General features: G+C 35.9%; 3 protein-coding genes across 3 annotated transcripts in view; all 3 read left to right on the top strand.

Annotated features, from left to right (window-relative positions):
* Nucleotides 1–1,887, top strand: part of LOC126747340 (uncharacterized) — a 79,247-nt gene extending 77,360 nt beyond the window's left edge. Inside the window, exon 7 of the mRNA XM_050455899.1 lies at nucleotides 1,581–1,887. Coding sequence (XP_050311856.1) covers nucleotides 1,581–1,773 — 193 coding nt within the window. The 3' untranslated portion in view covers nucleotides 1,774–1,887. The remainder of the gene's footprint in view (nucleotides 1–1,580) is intronic.
* Nucleotides 1,888–5,854: 3,967 nt separating this feature from the next.
* Nucleotides 5,855–11,353, top strand: LOC126747512 (caspase-1-like). Its single transcript, XM_050456201.1, has 5 exons — nucleotides 5,855–6,021; nucleotides 6,831–7,081; nucleotides 7,133–7,311; nucleotides 7,362–7,485; nucleotides 11,053–11,353. Exons 1-5 carry the CDS (start codon nucleotides 5,972–5,974, stop codon nucleotides 11,277–11,279), a joined length of 831 nt encoding a protein of 276 aa, XP_050312158.1. The 5' UTR covers nucleotides 5,855–5,971; the 3' UTR covers nucleotides 11,280–11,353.
* Nucleotides 11,354–15,348: 3,995 nt separating this feature from the next.
* Nucleotides 15,349–19,086, top strand: LOC126747345 (uncharacterized). The gene is made up of 5 exons (XM_050455907.1): nucleotides 15,349–15,740; nucleotides 15,807–16,315; nucleotides 16,368–18,750; nucleotides 18,809–18,880; nucleotides 18,937–19,086. Exon 3 carries the CDS (start codon nucleotides 17,637–17,639, stop codon nucleotides 18,702–18,704), a length of 1,068 nt encoding a protein of 355 aa, XP_050311864.1. The 5' UTR covers nucleotides 15,349–15,740; nucleotides 15,807–16,315; nucleotides 16,368–17,636; the 3' UTR covers nucleotides 18,705–18,750; nucleotides 18,809–18,880; nucleotides 18,937–19,086.
* The last annotated feature ends 397 nt before the right edge of the window (nucleotides 19,087–19,483 follow it).

Raw genomic sequence — 19,483 nt, 5'->3', positions numbered from 1 at the left:
AAATTAATTTACTACAAGCTTCATTTAAAGCTCAGAGCGCTGTTATTTGTAAAATAAATTTTAGGATGCTCAAAAATTAATTATCTACAAATTTTATTCAAAGCTCTGAGCGCGTTTACTGCAAATTTCTAAGCTAGAAACGAAAGAAATGAGGTTTACTGAATGCCACTCTCTTCACTTCTTGCCTGTATAAAATATTTAATATCTCAGAAACTATTCATCACAAATTCGTAAAACAAATCTCAAGATACTCAGAAATTAATTTTCTGTAAATTTTATTCGAAGCTCAGAGCGCTTTTACTGCAAATTTCTGAGCTAGCAAAGAAATTATTGAGGTTTCTTTCTTTACCTCATTCTTTGCTTCAGTCAACCACAACTCCCCGATTTCAATCCCATGCCTGGCCACAGTAGAATCATCAGCAAACTGCCAACGTTTGCCATTTAATGCTGCCAAGTGATTAATGCTGTCTGATTAACGGATATTAGGAATAGAAGGGATCCTACAATGGATCTTTATGAGTAACCTCAGCCCAGTCTGGCGTACTCTGTCGAAGGCTCCGCGATTCCTGACATAAGCAGGCAATGACTTAATTTATCCAACCACACACCTGAATTAGTGACACACGATCGAATGCCTCACAAAGATCATAGAAGCCATTCACAAGATACTTAAGCAAAGTCCATTAATAACAAGGGAGCAGGAGGCCTTGAGAAGAAAGTTAACGCCCCTTCAATATTCTAAGGATCTTGTTTTGGACTGTCTGGATGGCCTCAAAGTGCCTAGAGTGACCTGAGAAGGTGAGAGAGGCGTATGTGATAAATGAGATGACGTAGATGTAAATAAACCGGAGCGTGTTTCTGATAGACAAGCTGGTTGGAAATGGAACAATGCAGGTTGAGTTAGACGCAGCTTATGAAGAAGTTGAACGAATGTAGGCCTTTGGGAGGATCTTTGTAATAGACACAAGGGCCACAGCAGAGCCTGCTAATATGGGAACTAGGTTTCTTCTGTTTAGGTCCTTGCTGAAGTCAAGAAAGACTGCTCTGAAAGTGGTGGGTGCTAGAATGCTTTTAGTGCAGTCCACATTGGAAGCTTCGGAGTCTATTGGGCATCGGTGGGTCATTCTGTGGACCATAGACTCCAACCACTTAAAAAAACAGGAGACGTTGGAGCTTTGCCTTGAAGAAGAACGCAGGTTGAAGGGACCTGGTCAAGAAGTTTTACAAGAAAATACATGTAGAATGACTGACAGGAGTCAGAGGGACGGAAGGCAGCCTTAAGGACCTGACTAAGGTCTTCAATTTGTCTTTAGAGTGGGGTATAAGGTGCTGTTCATTCTGAGAACATTATAATAAAAGAGTGGGGGCTTTATTGAGAGTTTTGTTCGATAAGGTTTTTATAGCTTATGGCCTGGTTGAGTAGGGCTGCAAGGGTTCTTGGAGGCAGTGATGGGCGATTTTGTCTTTGTTTGGGCCAATTGAAGGGTTGGGGGTTCCACGGGGTCAACAAACTCAAGATTCTGATTCAATCTATTTTCGCTTCTCCATGACTAATCGTTACCCTTTTCTCTTATTTCTAGTGAGAAAAACACCATTCCGAGAGTGAAGTTCCCGGAACAAAAGAAAGGGACTTCGGCAAACAACGATTTCTTGTACTACGGGGACAATGATGCCTTTCAACCACAACATGTGACCCCCAGTAGTCGGCCCAGAAGTAACAACAGCAGTACCCCGGTGGTTCTAAGCAGTAGAAATCAAAATAATTACTTCTAAAATGTAAAACATCAGATTTGATCGCACTGTGTAATGTCGTACTTAAGAAGAATCTCGAAAGAGAAAATTATGCTTTTTATCTTAGTCGAAATAAACGTTTGTTATTTTTCATAAGCGTGCATGTTCTTTTTGTGTCACAATTAGGTATTCCATTCTAAATATTTTATAATATACAAGTCCTCTTGCTCTAGTTTTAATAAATGAATTAGTGCTAAAACGGAATGAGCTAGAACTGGAGGTATGATGCGATCGTCCATCGAAGATGGCGAATGATGACGGTGTCATCAGCATGCTGACAGGTGGTTGCTTAGATTGAATGGGTGCTTCAATTGGGTGATAATGATGATTTCCTAGAAGTATTAATTCCAGAAGAGAAGGTGCAGATTGTGAATTAGTATGTATATCACGCACTCGTGATAAATGGAGGATTTACATAAGAGTGCGGTTTTTAGTACAACATATAAGACAAGTCGCTTATTTTTCATCGACCTCTTCCTACATAAAACGAAGTATTTCAGAAGCCACTTAAGAAAACTATATAAAATTAACGGTATTATATTAAAAAAGATGCTTATATGTGGTTACTTAATAATGACGTCGTTTTAGACAAAAATTTCCTAGCTATCCAGGTTCAAATATAATCGACAGTTCAAGATGCGTTTGTCGTTCACCCTCCTCTTGCCACTAAAACCCAAGTAATTCAAAAACTACTAGAGCAAAAAATATAAAATGAACGGTAATGAATTCAGGAAAGGACACTCTGAATATTATATACTGAATGCAAAGTGATCCAGGTAAAACTTTCCAAGTTATTAAGCTTCAAATCCAGTTGACACCTAAAGCAACGTGTGTCTTTCATCGACCTCTTCCCACATAAATTAAGTATTTCAGAAGCCACTTAAGATAACTATATAAAATTAACGGTATTATATTAAGGAAAAATTCTTATATGAGGTTGCGCAATAAGGAAGTCATTTTAGACAAAAATTTTCTTGCTAACCAGGTTCAAATATAATCGGCAGTTCAAGATGCGTTTGTCCTTCCCCCTTCTCTTGGCACTAAAACCCAAGTAATTCAAAAACTACTGGAGCAAAAAATATAAAATGAACAGTAATGAGTTCAGGAAAGGACACTCTGGAAATTATATGCAGAATGCAAAGTGATCAACACAACTTTTCAAGTTATCCAGCTTCAAACCCAGTTGACACTTAAAGCAACGCTTATCTTTCATCGACCTCCTCCCACATAAAATGATGTATCTCAAAAACCACTTAAGATAACTCTATAAAATTAACGGTATTATATTAAGGAAAGATGCTTATTTGAGGTTATTTAATAATGAAGCCGTTTCAGACAAAAACTTCCTAGCTATCCAGGTTCCAATATAGTCGACAATGCAAGATGCTTTTGTCCTTCACCCTCCTCTTGACACTAAAGCCCAAGTAATTGAAAAACTACTAAAGCAGAAAATATTAAATTAACGGTAATGAATTTAGGAAAAGACACTCTGGAAATTATATTTAGAATGCAAAGTGATCCATTCACAACTTTCCAAGTTATCCAGCTTTAAACCCAGTTGACACTTAAAGCAACGTTTGTCTTTCATCGATCTCTTCCCACATAAAATGAAGTATCTTAAAAACCACTTAAGATAACTATATAAAATTAACGGTATTATATTAAGGAAAGATGCTTATTTGAGGTTACTTAATAATGAAATCATTTCAGACAAAAACATCCTTGCTATCCAGGTTCAAATATAGTCGACAGTTCAAGATGCGTTTGTCCTTCACCCTCCTCTTGCCACTAAAACCCAAGTTATTCAAAAACTACTGAAGCAAAAAATATTAAATCAACGGTAATAAATTCAGAAAAGAACACTCTGGGAATTATATCTAGAATGCAAAGTGATCCAGGTACAACTTTCCAAGTTATCCAGCTTCAAACCCAGTTGACACTTAAAGCAACGTTTGTCGTTCATCGACCTCTTCCCACATAAAATGAAGTATTTCAGAAGCCACTTAAGATAACTATATAAAATTAACGGTATTATGTTCAGGGAAAATGCTTATATGAGGTTACTCAATAATGAAGTCGTTTCAGATAAAAATTTCCTAGCTGTCCAGGTTCAAATATAGTCGACAGTTCAAGATGCGTTTGTCCTTCACTCTCCTCTGGCCACTAAAACCCAAGTAATTCAAAAACTACTAAAGCAAAAAATATAAAATTAACGGTAATGAATTCAGGAAAGGACACTCTAAAAATTATATGCAGAATGCAAAGTAATCCAGGCAAAACTTTCCAAGTTATCCAGCTTCAAACCCAGTTGACGCTTAAAGCAACGTTTGTCTTTCATCGACCTCTTCCCACATAAAATGAAGTATTTCAGAAGCCACTTAAGACAACTATATAAAATTAACGGTAATATATTAAGGAAAGATGCGTATATTAAGTTACTTAATATCAAAGTCTTTTCAGACAAAAATTTCCTAGCTATCCAGGTTCAAATCTAATCGACAGTTCAAAATGCGTTTGTCCTTTACCTTCCTCTTGCCACTAAAACCCAAGTTATTCAAGAACTACTAAAGCAAAAAATATTAAGTCAACGGTAATGAATTCAGGAAAGGACACTCTGGGAATCATTTTAGAATGCAAAGTGATCCAGGCACAACTTTCCAAGTTATCCAGCTTCAAACACAGTTGACACTTAAAGCAACGCTTATCTTTCATCGACCTCCTCCCACATAAAATGATGTATCTCAAAAACCACTTAAAATAACTCTATAAAATTAACGGTATTATATTAAGGAAAGATGCTTATTTGAGGTTATTTAATAATGAAGCCGTTTCAGACAAAAACTTCCTAGCTATCCAGGTTCAAATATAGTCGACAATGCAAGATGCTTTTGTCCTTCACCCTCCTCTTGACACTAAAGCCCAAGTAATTGAAAAACTACTAAAGCAAAAAATATTAAATTAACGGTAATGAATTTAGGAAAAGACACTCTGGAAATTATATTTAGAATGCAAAGTGATCCATTCACAACTTTCCAAGTTATCCAGCTTTAAACCCAGTTGACACTTAAAGCAACGTTTGTCTTTCATCGACCTCTTCCCACATAAAATGATGTATCTCAAAAACCACAGATAACTATATAAAGTTAACGGTATTATATTAAGGAGAGATGCTTATTTGAGGTTACTTAATAATGATGTCGTTTCAGACAAAAACTTCCTAGCTATCCAGGTTCAAATATAGTCAACAGTTTAAGATGCGTTTGTCCTTCACCCTCCTCTTGACACTAAAACCTAAGTAATTCAAAAACTACCAAAGCAAAAAATATTAAATGATTGGTAATGGATTCAGGAAAGGACACTCTAAAAATTATATTCAAAATGCAAAGTGATTTAGGCAAAACTATCCAAGTTATCCAGCTTCAAACCTAGTTAACACTTAAAGCAACGTTTATCTTTCATCGACCTCGTCCCACATAAAATGATGTATCTCAAAAACCACTTAAGATAATTATATAAAATTAACAGTATTATATTAAGGAAAGATGATTATATTAGGTTCCTTAATAATAACGTCGTTTGAGACAAAAATTTCCTAGTTATCCAGGTTCCAATATAGTCGACAGTTCAAGATGTATTTGTCCTTCACCTTTCTTATTAATATGTCTTCTCGTCATTTAAAAAATTTATTGTCAAATAATCTCGTAAACCTATTTAGTTAATATGCCTCTGATATATCTATTTTTTCTTCTTGAACATATTTTATGATTACCTATTAGTTATATTTTTATATATGATTATTAATATTTTTCATGATATATGAATTGTTATTACTTATATTTTGATATATTGTCTTAGTGATTAGGATTAGATTCCTGCTAGACAATAAATATATTTGAATTTGAATAATTACTATAATCAGAGATCTGAGATTGATGTCACAGAAAAAGTAATAGCAGTGAATACTGATTTTTTTTTATTATTAATTGATGTTATCAATAAGCGTAATTTGTGATTATCAATATGTTATCAATTAGTTCCCGAAACTAGTGAGTCACAGCGAGCAAACAAAGAAGATTCAGATAAGATACTGCATACTTATCATGCAACGTTTTTTAATCATTTTAATACAAAAACATAAGCAAATATTAGTTCTTTGTGAGTTATTAGTGAAACTTAAATAATGGAGGATAACGAGCATTTGGAAACTGATGCTTTACCATTTACCCCAAGGTAAGTTTTATTGGATACTTTTTTCTATATATTGATCAAATCGCTTGAAAATAACTTAACTAGACTCTTCTTAAGTCAAAAAATTAATTACTAAGTCTAGATCAATACAACTTTAACCAATAATCACGTTTTCATAATCTGAAGTCAAGCTGAGCCCTCATTAAATGCCTTAAAGTTTAATTAGTCAAAGTCGTCTTTACGCCACTGGGGCTACTACTAATCGTTGACCTGCTTGTCTCTTCTGAACTTCGATGTTTGGACAAATTGTAGTTGTTAAGAGTCGTTGACGTTCAATATTCTTTGGCAGTTTTCTTTATAAAATTGAAATAAGAATTTCTCTCAATAGATTATCACATTCCTCAGGTTAGTACTAGCTACTGTGAAATTAAAATTCCCTCAAAATTTGCACTTATTCGATAATATCTCCGTACACTATGCTGCCCATAGGCTCTCCTTTACTTATTTCCTGAGGTGATATCTGGTGATTCGAATAAGAAGTTAGGTCTTTAGACTTTTTTCTTTCTATTCGTCCTAGTAGTTAATAGGAGAAGGAGGAGGTTCTGAGACAAACGTGGTTTGACCCCTCTTATCAGTAGAACATTGTGTCGAATGTTCTTTTTAAGTCCAAGATCACCTACTGACAATAATAAGGTTCTTGAGGGCTTGGTCTCTTGATTTTTCTTCCTGGTAGGCTGCTGCAAGGTAAATGCTCACAAACCTTTTTCTCCAAGTTTTTCAACAGAAACGACGTTAGACCAAATTAACAACTCAAACATCAACTTCTCAATTCTAATCAACGCTTTTTGTAGGTTTATTCCAAGACACCAACCGCTGGCAAGAGGTCAACACCCAGACGATGAGTGCTACAACATGTCCCACCCCAACAGGGGCATAGCCCTAATATTCAACCACCAGTTCTTCGACCGCCCTAATTACAAAGAGAGAAGGGGCACCTCCTTCGACAGAGATGCTATGGCAAATGTTTTGGAAAAGATGGGCTTTGAGTTGCATATATATCAGGACTTAAGTTGCGCTGAAGTTCTTGATAAGTTGGAAAATGGTTGGTATGGTCTTAGATAAACATCAGTTTTCTCAATTAGATAATATTTAGTTGCGAACATGGACCACTCCAAAAACAGCTGCTTAGTGGTCGCAGTCATGTCACATGGCAGGACATACGGTAGAATTAGCGCAAGAGATACCGAGTACACCACCAGCGACATGATCGAGATGTTTGCCGGAAGTAAATGCCCCACATTGGCGGGGAAACCTAAATTGTTTTTTATTCAGGTGAAGATTTTCTTGATTTCCATGTACAGCCTTAAGACTTTTGATTTTAGGCATGCAGAGGGGAAAGAACAGACGGAGGAGTGAGGGTGGAAACCGATTCACATGGTGTAGGCGAAACGGTTTACACTATACCTAATATGGCTGATATTTTAATTATGTACGCTACTGTTGATGGTATGTATTAAGTACTATGGAATCATTCACTTATTTCCTTGTCAATTTAAGAGGCTTTTATTTGCTTTAAGTAGTTCTTTATTAAGTTTCAAAAGCCTAGTCATTGTCAAAAGCCTTGTGAAAATCACCTTAAAGAAAAGGAATTGGCAGAAGAGAAAGTGGAACGGACTCATTAGTCCAAGTTTCAGGACTTAAAAATTAAGTGTACCAAGCAGAAAGAGGTTTGGAAGAAGAGAAGTTCTTCTTAGACATGATTTGAGTTGAGCTCTGACATGCGCAACAGGCAATCAGATTCGCTTAGCATGAATCCAATAATTGTATGTGGAAGTCACTTGCAGTATTAGAAATAGAGATGAAATTGATCTTAATGCATCAGCGATAGAAATCAAGAGAGAGTCAAGTCTACCCTTTAAAGGACCACTGCTTTATAGGATAATTAACGAATTTCTAAAGAACCCTATTAAAATCGCCTTATGAAGGGCTTATCTTAGGAGAAATGAGAGCTACCTGACAGCTACCTACTATCAGAGGAATTTCAAAAAAATATCACATATACCTTTCAATTGGGGAACATAATCAGAGCAGACCAAACCTGATAGCCTCTAATAGGTAGAAAACATTAAAGAGAAGTAGTAGAAATGGACTAGAGATAAAGAAGTCATTAAGTCCGAGATAGCCGATCATGCTTGATGCACTATATCCATTCCTTCATTACTAATCTAAGACCTTCATCTTGTCATGATTATCTTTTTCTATCTAATTCACCCTGTCTTATACTCATATTCTTTCACTCTCTTCTCTCCGTTCTTCCTCGTCTTACTTTCTCTCACTGCATTAGGGTCTTCTGTTAACATAGATCACTAGAAGTTAGCCAATCACTTCCTAGTTCAGGTAGATTCTGAACTAACTTCGTCAAGGCCTTTGACAGAGTGGCATTGCTCTTTTCGTTTTTTATCCAATCGTAGCCTACAATTAATTAGAAGCAAATTACAAGAACGTACGCCTATGTTTAAATTTATTAACTCCGCCTACTATATATGGACAACTAGCAAAACTTGACCTTCTAGGCGGGGTTAATAGAACAGCGTCGTAGATTTTTTTTTAATTTTAAACGAATAATTAGATTTTCTAATAAATATTAATAACTCAGAACCTTAAGATAAGAGATTTCTGAGCTAGTAATGAAATAAGCTTGTAAGTCCGTGTAATATAAATAAGCTTTCAGATGACAGTCTCTCACAAAAGTCATAATAGCTCAAAGACTAGTTGAGAAAAATATATAAAATAAATTGAGTTAGGTTAGTAAAAAAATGCTCTAAAAATGTTATTTAGGGTTCAAGGTGATCCAGTAAAAACTTTTCAAGTTATACGACTTAGTAACCCAGTTGACAGCTTAGGAGACATTCAGTTCCTTCCAACCTGCACCCACAAAAACAAAAATAGCTCTAAGACCAGTTGAGGAAATACGATTAAATAAACTGAATTAGATAAATGAACAAAGCTCTGCAAATGTTATCGGGAGTTCAAGGTGATCCAGGAAAAATTTTCCAAGTTATACGACTTAGTAATCAAGTTCATAGCTTAGGAGACGTTTAGTTCCTTCCAACCTGCACCCACAAAAACGAAAATATCTTAAAAACTAGTTGAGGAAATATTATGAAATAAATCGAGTGGTTAAGATGTGCTCTACAAATATTATTTAAGGTTCAAGGTGATCTAGGGAAAATTTTTCAAGTTATACCACTTAGTAACCCAGTTGAAAAAAAAATCTTTGTGACCCACCCGTGCGTTATATGGCAACCAGCATATGGTACATACGGCCTACCAAGCCTAGTTCGGAACAATTGCGTAATGGATTTTGAAAACGTCAAGACTGTATTAGTAAATATTAATTCTAGTTCATTAGGCCAAAGCTAAGACACAGCTTTAAACCCTAATTTTTCAACTTTTTTTTGTCAGGCGGCGTGACTCATATTCATGTCACACGTCGCAATTTGGTTTAACTTGAATGGTAAACTTAGAAGGATATGATCAACACCTGAAACAAGAAGAGAATTATTAAGTACTATGGAATTATTCACTTATTTCCTTGTCAATTTAAGAGGCTTTTATTTGCTTTAAGTAGTTCTTTATTAAGTTTCAAAAGCTTGAGTCATGGCAGTTAAAAAGCCAAGTCATTGTCAAAAGCCTTGTGAAAATCACCATAAAGAAGAGGAATTAGCAGAAGCTAAGAGGAAGTCGGAACGGACTCATCAGTCCAAGTTTCAGGACTTGAAAATCAAGTGTACCAAGCAGAAAGAGGTTTGAAAGAAGAGAAGATCTTCTTAGACATGATTTGGACTGCACTAAAGGGAGAGATGGAGTTCTGACATGAGCAACAGGCAATCAGTTTCGCTTAGCATGAATCCAATAATTGTATGTGGACGATCCTTGCAGAAATTGATCTGAATGAATTTTTGCACCAGATCAACTGCATCAGCGATAGAAATCAAGAGAAATTCAAGCCTACCCTTCCAAGAACCACTGGCTTATAAGAAAATTAACGAGTTTTTGAAGAACCCTATTAAAATCGCCTTATAAAGGGCTTATCTTAGGAGAAATGAGAGCTACCTGACAGCTACTCACTATCAGAGCTATTCCAAGAAAATATTACATATACCTTTCAATTGGGGAACACAATCAGAGCAGACCAAACCTGATAGCCCTTAATAGGTAGCAAACATTAAAGAGGAGTAGTAGAAATGGACTAGAAATAAAGAAGTCTTTAAGTCCGAGATAGCAGAGCATGCTATATCCATTGGACTGAAGGCAAGATTCTCTGCAAGGAGCAACTTACATCTCGCAAAATCCAGGATTCCAGCTAGTTCCTTCCTACGTCTTACGTGTATTACAAAAGTCTCATTTATCATCCGTTCCCGTCGCCGTTAGTGCCCTTTTAATCCCGATTCTTATTCTTAGTCCCCTTGGTCCTTTTATCCGTTTCGCATCTCCTTGGCAATCAAAGATTATCAGTTCCATCTCCTCTTCTTCCGTATACATCAACATAACGTGAAGTAATCTGTCAAAGTCCTTAAAGAAGTCAATCTAGACTGCATCTATTGAAACATTCCTTCATTACTAATCAAGATATTGGACCCATACCTTCATCTTGTCATGATTATCTCTTTCTATCTAATTCACCCTGTTTTACTCTCATTCTTTCACTCTCTTCTCTCCGTTCTTCCTCGTCTTACTTTCTTTCACTGCATTAGGGTCCTCTATTAACATAGATCACTAGAAGTTAGCCAATCACTTCCTAGTTCAGGTAGATTCTGAACTAACTTCTGAGTGTGGAGTTAACGTTATGTTTAACAAAAAACAAAGATGCAAACAGGCTCCAATATTTGGCAACTTGAAACCGTACTACTAAACAATCCTCTTGTCTCTGTTCTTGAAATGTGAAATTCTTCCCTATTCTCATTTGTAGGGTTTCTAAGCATTATCAGTAATTTTTCAATTTTTATTTCTAGATTTTTTTGCTTGGAAAAAATCTTAAATAATTATTTATCCAATTCGATCAATTTTTAGGATACTTTGCATGGCGTGATCCTCAAAAAGGAGGCTGTTTCATCCAGTCTTTGGCAAAAAAACTGGAAGCCCACCATAAAGAGAAGGACCTACTGTCGATTTTAACGTTGGTAAACAGAGACGTCGCTATAGGATTCCAATCCAGATCTGCCGACCCGAATTTCCACGGCAAAAAGGAAATGTGCTCCATAGTCAGCATGCTGACAAGAATATTATACTTTAATTAATAAGAGAAATTTTATTTAAGATATGCACATTTATGTCATTTCAAACAATAAATACCAGCTTTTACCCGTTGAAACTGATTTCATTTAATTAGCGCGTTTTTCCACCGCGCAATGTTATAATATTTAATAATTGATTGGCGTAATTATGTGAAGTGAGATAACAATTAGCGTGAAAAGTGTAAAAACTGTTTTAATGCCCGTCCATCATCGCTGTTTAGCTTTCGGTTTCTTTCTTCGTTTATTAATTATTTTCTTTTTGTACAGGACCGGACCCAGTAGGTCTATTTTACCATAAAAAAATATATAATTCTTAACTCACTAAATTTCTTATTTATTTTTGATTACTTTATTTATGATACTATTTTGAGTAGATTAGAGCAAATTACTGATCTTGGTATCACCTTTGACTCTGAATTTACATTCGTTCCACACTTCGACAACATAGTCAAGTCAGCCCTGAGAAAGCTTGGGTTCATAATTAGAAGTTCTCAAAGTTTTACTTTGGAATCTACATTACAAAACTGGAGTTTGGCTGCATTATATGGAACCCGCTCTATCAGAATCATGTTGGTTTCCTTGAATCTGTTCAGCGTAGATTTGCTAAGTTTTTGGCCTTCAGGCAGGATGGCATATATCCAGTTAGAGGGTTTAATCATCGGCAACTATTGGAACGCTTCAATCTACATCCATTACATCTCAGAAGAATGATCTTGGGTTACTGGATGCATTCATTAATGCTAGACATTCCCTAAAATTCTTTCTGCCAAGGCCTCATACTAACATCCTGTTGAAATCGCCGCTATATACAATATGCGCTATATTTAATCGGATCTGTCACATGTGTGATATAAATTTCGCTCCGGTTCATGTGATTGTCGATATCTTGGTGGATCATTACTCTTGGGATTAAGACCCATGTGTTTAAGTTATAGTTAGTAGGGTAAAAGGATGGGAGATGGACCAGGAGGGTAGACGGTCCACTCAAAATATCCGGCAAGGTTTGGCAACAGGGCAAGACTAACCTGTCCCGTTCTGTTTCTTAGCGTCAGTCGCCGTCAGTTAGTGTTGTAAAAATCCGGATTAATTCAATATCCAGATATTGAGACAGTATTGATTCAGATGAATTGAAAATTCGGTTTTTTCATCCGGATCAATTCACCCGCTCGGTGTCTCGCCCGTTCGGCAAATTATGCCATGTTTCGGCCTTCGGGCTCGATGCTCGACCTTCCGATAAACTGTTTTTCGAATATAAGGTATGCATTATGCAACCCATTAGACATTTCGTTTTTACGGATTTCTACATGATGTTATAACAAAAATAGCTAATTATTATTGTCGGTCGAACGGACGACGGGCGGCGTGTATCCGGACGATTTAGATATCCGGATTGATTCGGAATAATTTGATATTCGGTTTGAACGGACGATTAATTCGGATTCTTCGCATCACTACCGTCAGTTGCCTTTCAGACGGCGACTGGAACACATTATAACGCACCTTCGCGAATGTTATTTACGATAGTTGAAATCACCACGTGCAAAAAAATTATATCAGTTTAGAGAATCTTATTTTTTTTTAAATCAGGTAAGTTTAACCGATTTTTGTTGGATTAATGTTTAGATACCATATATAAGGTGTACTAGAGAGCACCAATCGTAGCTCTAATCGGCATATTTTAGAAGCTAGACACTGGTCCATCTATCCTCCTATTTGAGGATAGATGGCCCGCTTAAGTGGAGGAGAGTTGGACCAGCCTATTTTGTTTTAGGATTATGCCCAATAAATATATCCGAAAACAAAACGCACCTAAAAGAGGTTCTTGGACGGCTGGAGCATTAGGTGATGCAGTTGGTGCTGAAGAATGGCGGTATGGGCATTAACGAAGCCGCGAAAGCATTACCAACAAGACCACAGGGGAAAAACGATCCAAGTCCAAAATTTTAAAATGTTTGATTATTCGCTATTTTTATACCCTTTCCTTGGTACTTTAACGTGCCATAAAATATTCTTCAGAATACCGATCGTAGTCCATTAAAATCAGCGATATAAGTTTGGTACACTTTGGAATAACGATCCAAGTCCGCCCGAACTCGACAAAGAACGGTCGAAGTCCACAATGTGTCCGCTTAAATCGTTTAAGATTCGTTAGCATTTTAGTCGTTATTGTTGTATCGTCCTAAGAGGTTGTTGGCGTTGTGTTTTGCTATCTTGAAATGTCGGAAGAAAGTAATAAAAGCTTGGACGTGTAAGTGATGCGGCAAAATTTTTAAGAAATCATACTTATGAGACGGATAATACATGTGGCTGCAAAAGATTTCGTTGTTTTGAGGTTTTTTTTTTTTTTTGGGGTCAGTGGAGAAATTCTTTATGAACACTGATTACGCGGCGCCGCCCCCAGTAGTGTGGGACTCAGTGTCGAGTCCACCGCTGGGTGGTACCTTGTGGCTCCCTACACTGCGGTCTGCTAAGAAGCAGTCCTATTGTGTCCTGTTTTGAGGTTATATCCGCTGAAAAAAGACGAAAAATTATTCAAGACTTTAATAGCTTAGAAAATAGAAATAGTCAAAACAGTCATTTATGCGGATTAATCGGGATTAAGAATGTTCGTAGAAGAAGATCTAGACAAAACGAGAACACAGCAAGGCTTAGAGATAACTCGTATACGTTTAAAGTAAGAATTAAACTAGATTGCGATGGCGGCATGATGGAAGAAATTGAGGTATGTCAAAAAGCTTTTATGTCGTTACACGGGATTACCAATCGCCGTATTATGACTATGAAAGACTACCTAAAGAAAGGCGGTTATTGTTTTGCTGATATAAGGGGGAAACATCAGAATCGCACTCACCGATTGAGCTCTCAATTAATCGAAAATGTGCGTAACCACATAAAACTATTTAAAAGTAGGAAGTCACATTATAGCCTTAAAAAATCATCAAAGATCTACCCCCCTGAAGAGCTCAACGTTAAGAAAATGCACAAAATGTACAGGGTGTCCCATTAAGAATGTTCCTCGGCTGTATCTCAGGCCCCAATTATCGTAGAGCGTTGAAAAAAAAAATTAGTATAAAAGTGGCCCAAAAAAAATAGCTGGAAAATATTTTGAAGTTCATTGGTCAACCGCTAGAGGGCATTCTAGCTACTTAAAAACTTTAAGTCTATTTTTTCCAAAAAACCTACAATAACTTGCATCCCAAAATATTATCGAAATAATCTACAAAGTATTCCTGACAAAAATGTTTTGACAACCATTTCTGTCAAATGTCAAATAAAGTGGTGGGGAGAGTTTCTATCTTAAATGAGAAAAATGGTAAGAAGTAGGCTTTGGCTGCACCGATTTTTTTAAAACAACTTTTATTTAAAAGCTCTTTTATTGCTTTATTTTTCTACGAAAAAGATATTATTGGAAAATGTTCCTAAAACCCGCGAGGGGGCGTCTACTTCTAACTTTCGCTATTCGACTGATTATTTTAAGAAACTCAAATGCAACCATGTGTGTTTTTTTACGGTATTAGGAGGGGAGAACAAAGCTTAATAATTTAGTAAAAACCGCATTTTGATATCACGTCTCTAACTAAAGTTACAAAAAAAAATGTGTTCATTAGAAAGTGAAAACATCAAATATGGTCGTTAAAAAAACTGGTGTCTAAATGAATCTTTGTGTAGAGAAACAATCTTGGTATACCAGCTTTTTAGAAATTCCGGAAGGTGGCGTTTATTTATACACTTCTTTATAAAGGAGTTTCAGCGGGAATAAATCTATTCAGTATGGGAAAACTATGCGTAGGAACGTTTAAAATTTTTGGACAACGTAGCAACAAATAATACCACAGGATGTGCTAAAATAAGTTAAAAGAATAATATTGAAAAAAATACAGCAACATATTAGTTGTGTTCATAAAGGAACTAAAAATTGAAGTTTATATAAAACTATCGGTTAGCAGTTTATTCGAGTATAAACAAATAGGTAATTAAATTATGCCAATTTTAATAATAAGTTGGCTTTGCATTTGTTTAAAAAACAAAAAGGCCGGTGACAACTCTGTGACAGCTGCTTAAAAGTTTTCGGTGGTCCTATAAATTTAGTTATTCATTTCGATCAGAGTTTATTCTTTGACTTTAATTTAAAATGCGTCTGTCTTCGCAAGAGTCGGTAAATGTTATCAAAATTTGTTATGAATGTTTTGAAAATGCTACTATAGCTGCAAGGCTGTATGCTCAACGTCTCCCTCAAAACCGGCGTCTGAATAGAGGCATATTTCTTCGTTTGGCCCGTCGTTTTCGGACAACAGGTAGTGTAGTCCATTCAACCTACCGTAGACAAGGTCGCAGGAGAACGGAGGAAAACATAATAAATTGTTTGGCCTATATAGAATTTGATTCGCACTTAGGCATCAGAACTATTTCAGGCGATTTAGGTATACCTCGTTCTGTAGTTCACAGAATTTTGCAGGAACACAGGTATAACACAATTTTTCAAAAATAACTGCCTAGATACTTACTTAATTTAATTTTTTTTGCTTATAGATTTCATCCATTCCATATAGTACTCCACCAGGCATTAAATCTAGAAGACTATGACAGAAGACTAGATTATTGTCATTGGTGGAGAATATGTTGCTCGAAAATCCAAGTTTTCTCAACGAAATTTTATGGACAGACGAAGCAACGTTCAATAGTGACGGAGTAATTAACAGACATAATATGCACTATTAGTCTGAAACTAACCCTCGTTGGATGCGCGAGATCCAGCATCAGGGAAGGTGGAGTGTTAATGTCTGGGGCGGTGTAATAGGATCTCAGGTTATAGGTCCATTTTTATGTGATGAGAGCCTAACTAGAGAACGATATCTTGGATTTTTAAGAAATGAGCTCCCAGCATTATTAGAAGAGGTGCCTCTGGTTATAAGAGCCAACATGTTTTTACAACATGACGGATGCCCGGCTCATTTCGCGGTACAAGTGCGAACGTTCCTTAATCAGCGGTACCCTGATCGGTGGATTGGCAGATGTAGCTTTTTCCTTTGGCCGGCAAGGTAATTTTATCGTTATAGAAACATTATTAGAATACATTGCATATACTTGCAGATCGCCACATTTAATCTGCCTTGACTTTTATTTATGGGGTAGAATAAAAGCCATTGTATTTTCTTCGATTCCTACCAATAGAGAAAATATGAAACAGCGAATAAGGGGCGCTATTCAGAGTTTTCCAGCCGCAGAAATAGAGGCAGCCGTGGAATCAACCCGACGAAGAGTTCAAAATTGTATAGAACAAGACGGACGACAATTCGAACACCTCGGCAGGCATTAGATTAGTGTAGAAATTAAAATAATATTATTTTTTATTCCATATAAAATAAGGATTGGTTTTTATCTTTTTTCAGTTTAATCAGTACCAAGTGCCAAAACTATCAAAATATTTTTGTCGTGTTACAATGACTCGTCGACGTTGATAAATATTTAAAACGTTCCCATGCATAGTTTTCCTAGTTTTCCCATAAACATTGATTTATTACCTGATTTATTACCAATGAAACTTCCTGTATAAAGAAGTGTATAAATAAACGCAACCTTCCGGAATTTCTAAAAAGCTTGATTCTAAGCTAAAAAGATTGTTTCTCTACACAAAGATTCATTTAAACACAAGTTTTTGTAACCCGGCTGCTAAATAGAACTTAACGACCATATTTGATGTTTTTACTTTGTAATGAACAAATTTTTTTTGTATCTTTAGTTAGAGGCGTGATATCAAAATGCGGTTTTCACTAAATTATTAAGCTTTGTTCTCCGCTCTTAATACCGTAAAAAAACACTCATGGTTGCATTTCAGTTTCTTAAAATAATCAGTCGAATAGCGTAAGTTAGAAGTAGACGCCCCCTAGCGGGTTTTAGGAAAATTTGCCAATAATATCTTTTTGGTAGAAAAATAAAGCAATACAAGAGCTTTTAAATAAAAGTTGTTTTAAAAAAATAGGTGCAGCCAAAGCCTACTTCTTACCATTTTTCTCATTTAAGATAGAAACTCTCCCCACCACTTTATTTGACATTTGACAGAAATGGTTGTCAAAACATTTTTGTCAGGAATACTTTGTAGATTATTTCGATAATATTTTGGGATGCAAGTTATTAAAGGTTTTTTGGAAAAAATAGACTTTAAAGTTTTTAAGTAGCTAGAACGCCCTCTAGCGATTGACCAATGAACTTCAAAATATTTTCCAGCTATTTTTTTTGGGCCACTTTTATACTATTTTTTTTTTCAACGCTCTACGATTATTGGGGCCTAAGATACAGCCGAGGAACATTCTTAATGGGACACCCTGTACTGCGACAAATTCTGCAATGACCCACTAAGTTATGAAGCATACAGACAAATTTTCGTCATTTCGAGATTTTAATATTAGTTTCGGGTATCCTCGCTCAGATACGTGTAGTGTATATGATAAACACATAGTTAAAATGAAGTCACTACAAGAGAAAATAATGAACACTATTGAAAACGAGGCACAGTTGGAATTACAAAATGAAATTAAAGGTTTGGAAAATGAAAATAAATTGCATAAACTTAAAGCAGCTACTTTTTATGCTAGAAAGCGACACGCTAAAATACAGTCCAGAAAAAATGAGTCAATTGAAGCTATAACCATGGACTTTTCCAGAAATCTTTCTACACCCAACATCACTACCAATGATGTATACTACAAAAGGCAATTGACCTTTGTCAGTTTTAATATTCATAAGCTCGCAACCAATGAGGCTGTTTTTCATACATGCCCTGAGACTATTGCCAAGAAAGGTGCTGATGAAGTCGCGTCTTTATTACATGATTTTTGCCATAATATTCTAGGACAAACTGTTAGATGTTTGGAAATATTTTGCCACTCATGCGCAGGCCAAAATAAGAATTACACCATTATACGACTCTTACATCATATGGTCCATAAAGAAGGTAGGTTTGATAAAATCAAAATTACATTTCCAATTCGGGGGCACTCGTACTCAGAGTGCGATAAAGACTTTGCTCTCATCAAACAGAAAACAAGAGTTGAAGTTCCATCCCAATGGGTCGAGGTTTTTAAAAGTGCTAGGGTTAAACCAATGCCATTTAATGTTATTGAGTGTACTACAGACATTTTCCATGCATGGACAAAATTTTTAACCCCTCAATATAAAAAAACCTGTCCACTTCCAACAAGGCCAATAAAAGAACTAATAATAAGCCATCAACATCCACGAACAATTCAAATGCGAGAAAGTTACAATGGAGCTATGTCAAGTTTTGTTCTAATACCCCCAAGGCCAGGCATAGCGGCTGCAACACCGGACAAACTTTGCAATGGCCTCATTCCTATTCCCAAGTTGAAGTATGACCAACTGCAGGAACTTATGAAGTTTGTAGTTGAAACAAACAATCTACTACACTAATTTGCCTTATCATGCTAATAATAGGACTGTAGATGATGCAGATTTGGTAAGTAACAGCGATGAAGTTATATTTTCTACTAATAATAAGGTCATTTCTTTTTCAGCAAAAGTAACTATCAATACCAATGTCTATTATATTGTCCGTACCAAACATGATGCGCTACTTCGGAATGAAGGTAAGCTACAACGGTCAAATATTAAGGTCCTTAGTAATGTTGTATTCTTGTTATAGCGGCGTTCAAACCTAATTCTTGTGGACTTGAATCGATTCTCGGTACACCGAAGAGAAGGAATCTTCAATTATTTTTTTTTCCAAAATTCTGTTTATTTTTTTATGATTTTTAGTAGTCCCTAAGTATTGCCCATGTTAATGACTTCTAATAAAAAAATAGTACAAAACGATTTATCTTTTATTGTTTTGCATGGAAGTCTTCAAATTCGTTTTTCTCAAAAATATTAAAATGTGACTTAGATCGTTCTTCCCCTGTAGTCTTCATTTGGGATCCCAAAAACAACTTTTAAGCGCAGATTAAAAGCAAATAACATCGATAGCTGTAATCGTCTGGGGCCAGATTGTTCTTTGGGCTCGAACGTCGAAACAAAAATAGTCAGTCACATAAAAAAACTGCAAAAGGCAGGCTTTGCACCCACCAGAACAGAAGTAAGAATCATGGCGTTTAATTTAGCCGAACGATTGGGGATTCCAAATAAATTTAATAAAAAAGAAAAACACATTGCTAATTCATTATCGTCTTTTTTAAAAGCTGGTCAAAAATGGT

Source organism: Anthonomus grandis, chromosome 19, assembly GCF_022605725.1.
Source record: "Anthonomus grandis grandis chromosome 19, icAntGran1.3, whole genome shotgun sequence".
Classification (NCBI taxonomy): domain Eukaryota; kingdom Metazoa; phylum Arthropoda; class Insecta; order Coleoptera; family Curculionidae; genus Anthonomus; species Anthonomus grandis.
Note: the sequence above shows the minus strand (reverse complement) of the source record. Positions and strands in the feature narration are given on the sequence as shown.

What these genes read in the sequence shown, in the direction of transcription:
- LOC126747512 (XM_050456201.1), top strand. Translation starts at nt 5,972, where the DNA reads ATGGAGGATAACGAGCATTTGGAAACTGATGCTTTACCATTTACCCCA. An exon ending in TCTTGATAAGTTGGAAAATG is followed by an intron (nt 7,082 to 7,132) that starts GTTGGTATGGTC and finishes GATAATATTTAG; the next exon opens with TTGCGAACATGGACCACTCC. An exon ending in CTAAATTGTTTTTTATTCAG is followed by an intron (nt 7,312 to 7,361) that starts GTGAAGATTTTC and finishes TTTTGATTTTAG; the next exon opens with GCATGCAGAGGGGAAAGAAC.
- LOC126747345 (XM_050455907.1), top strand. Translation starts at nt 17,637, where the DNA reads ATGAAGCATACAGACAAATTTTCGTCATTTCGAGATTTTAATATTAGT.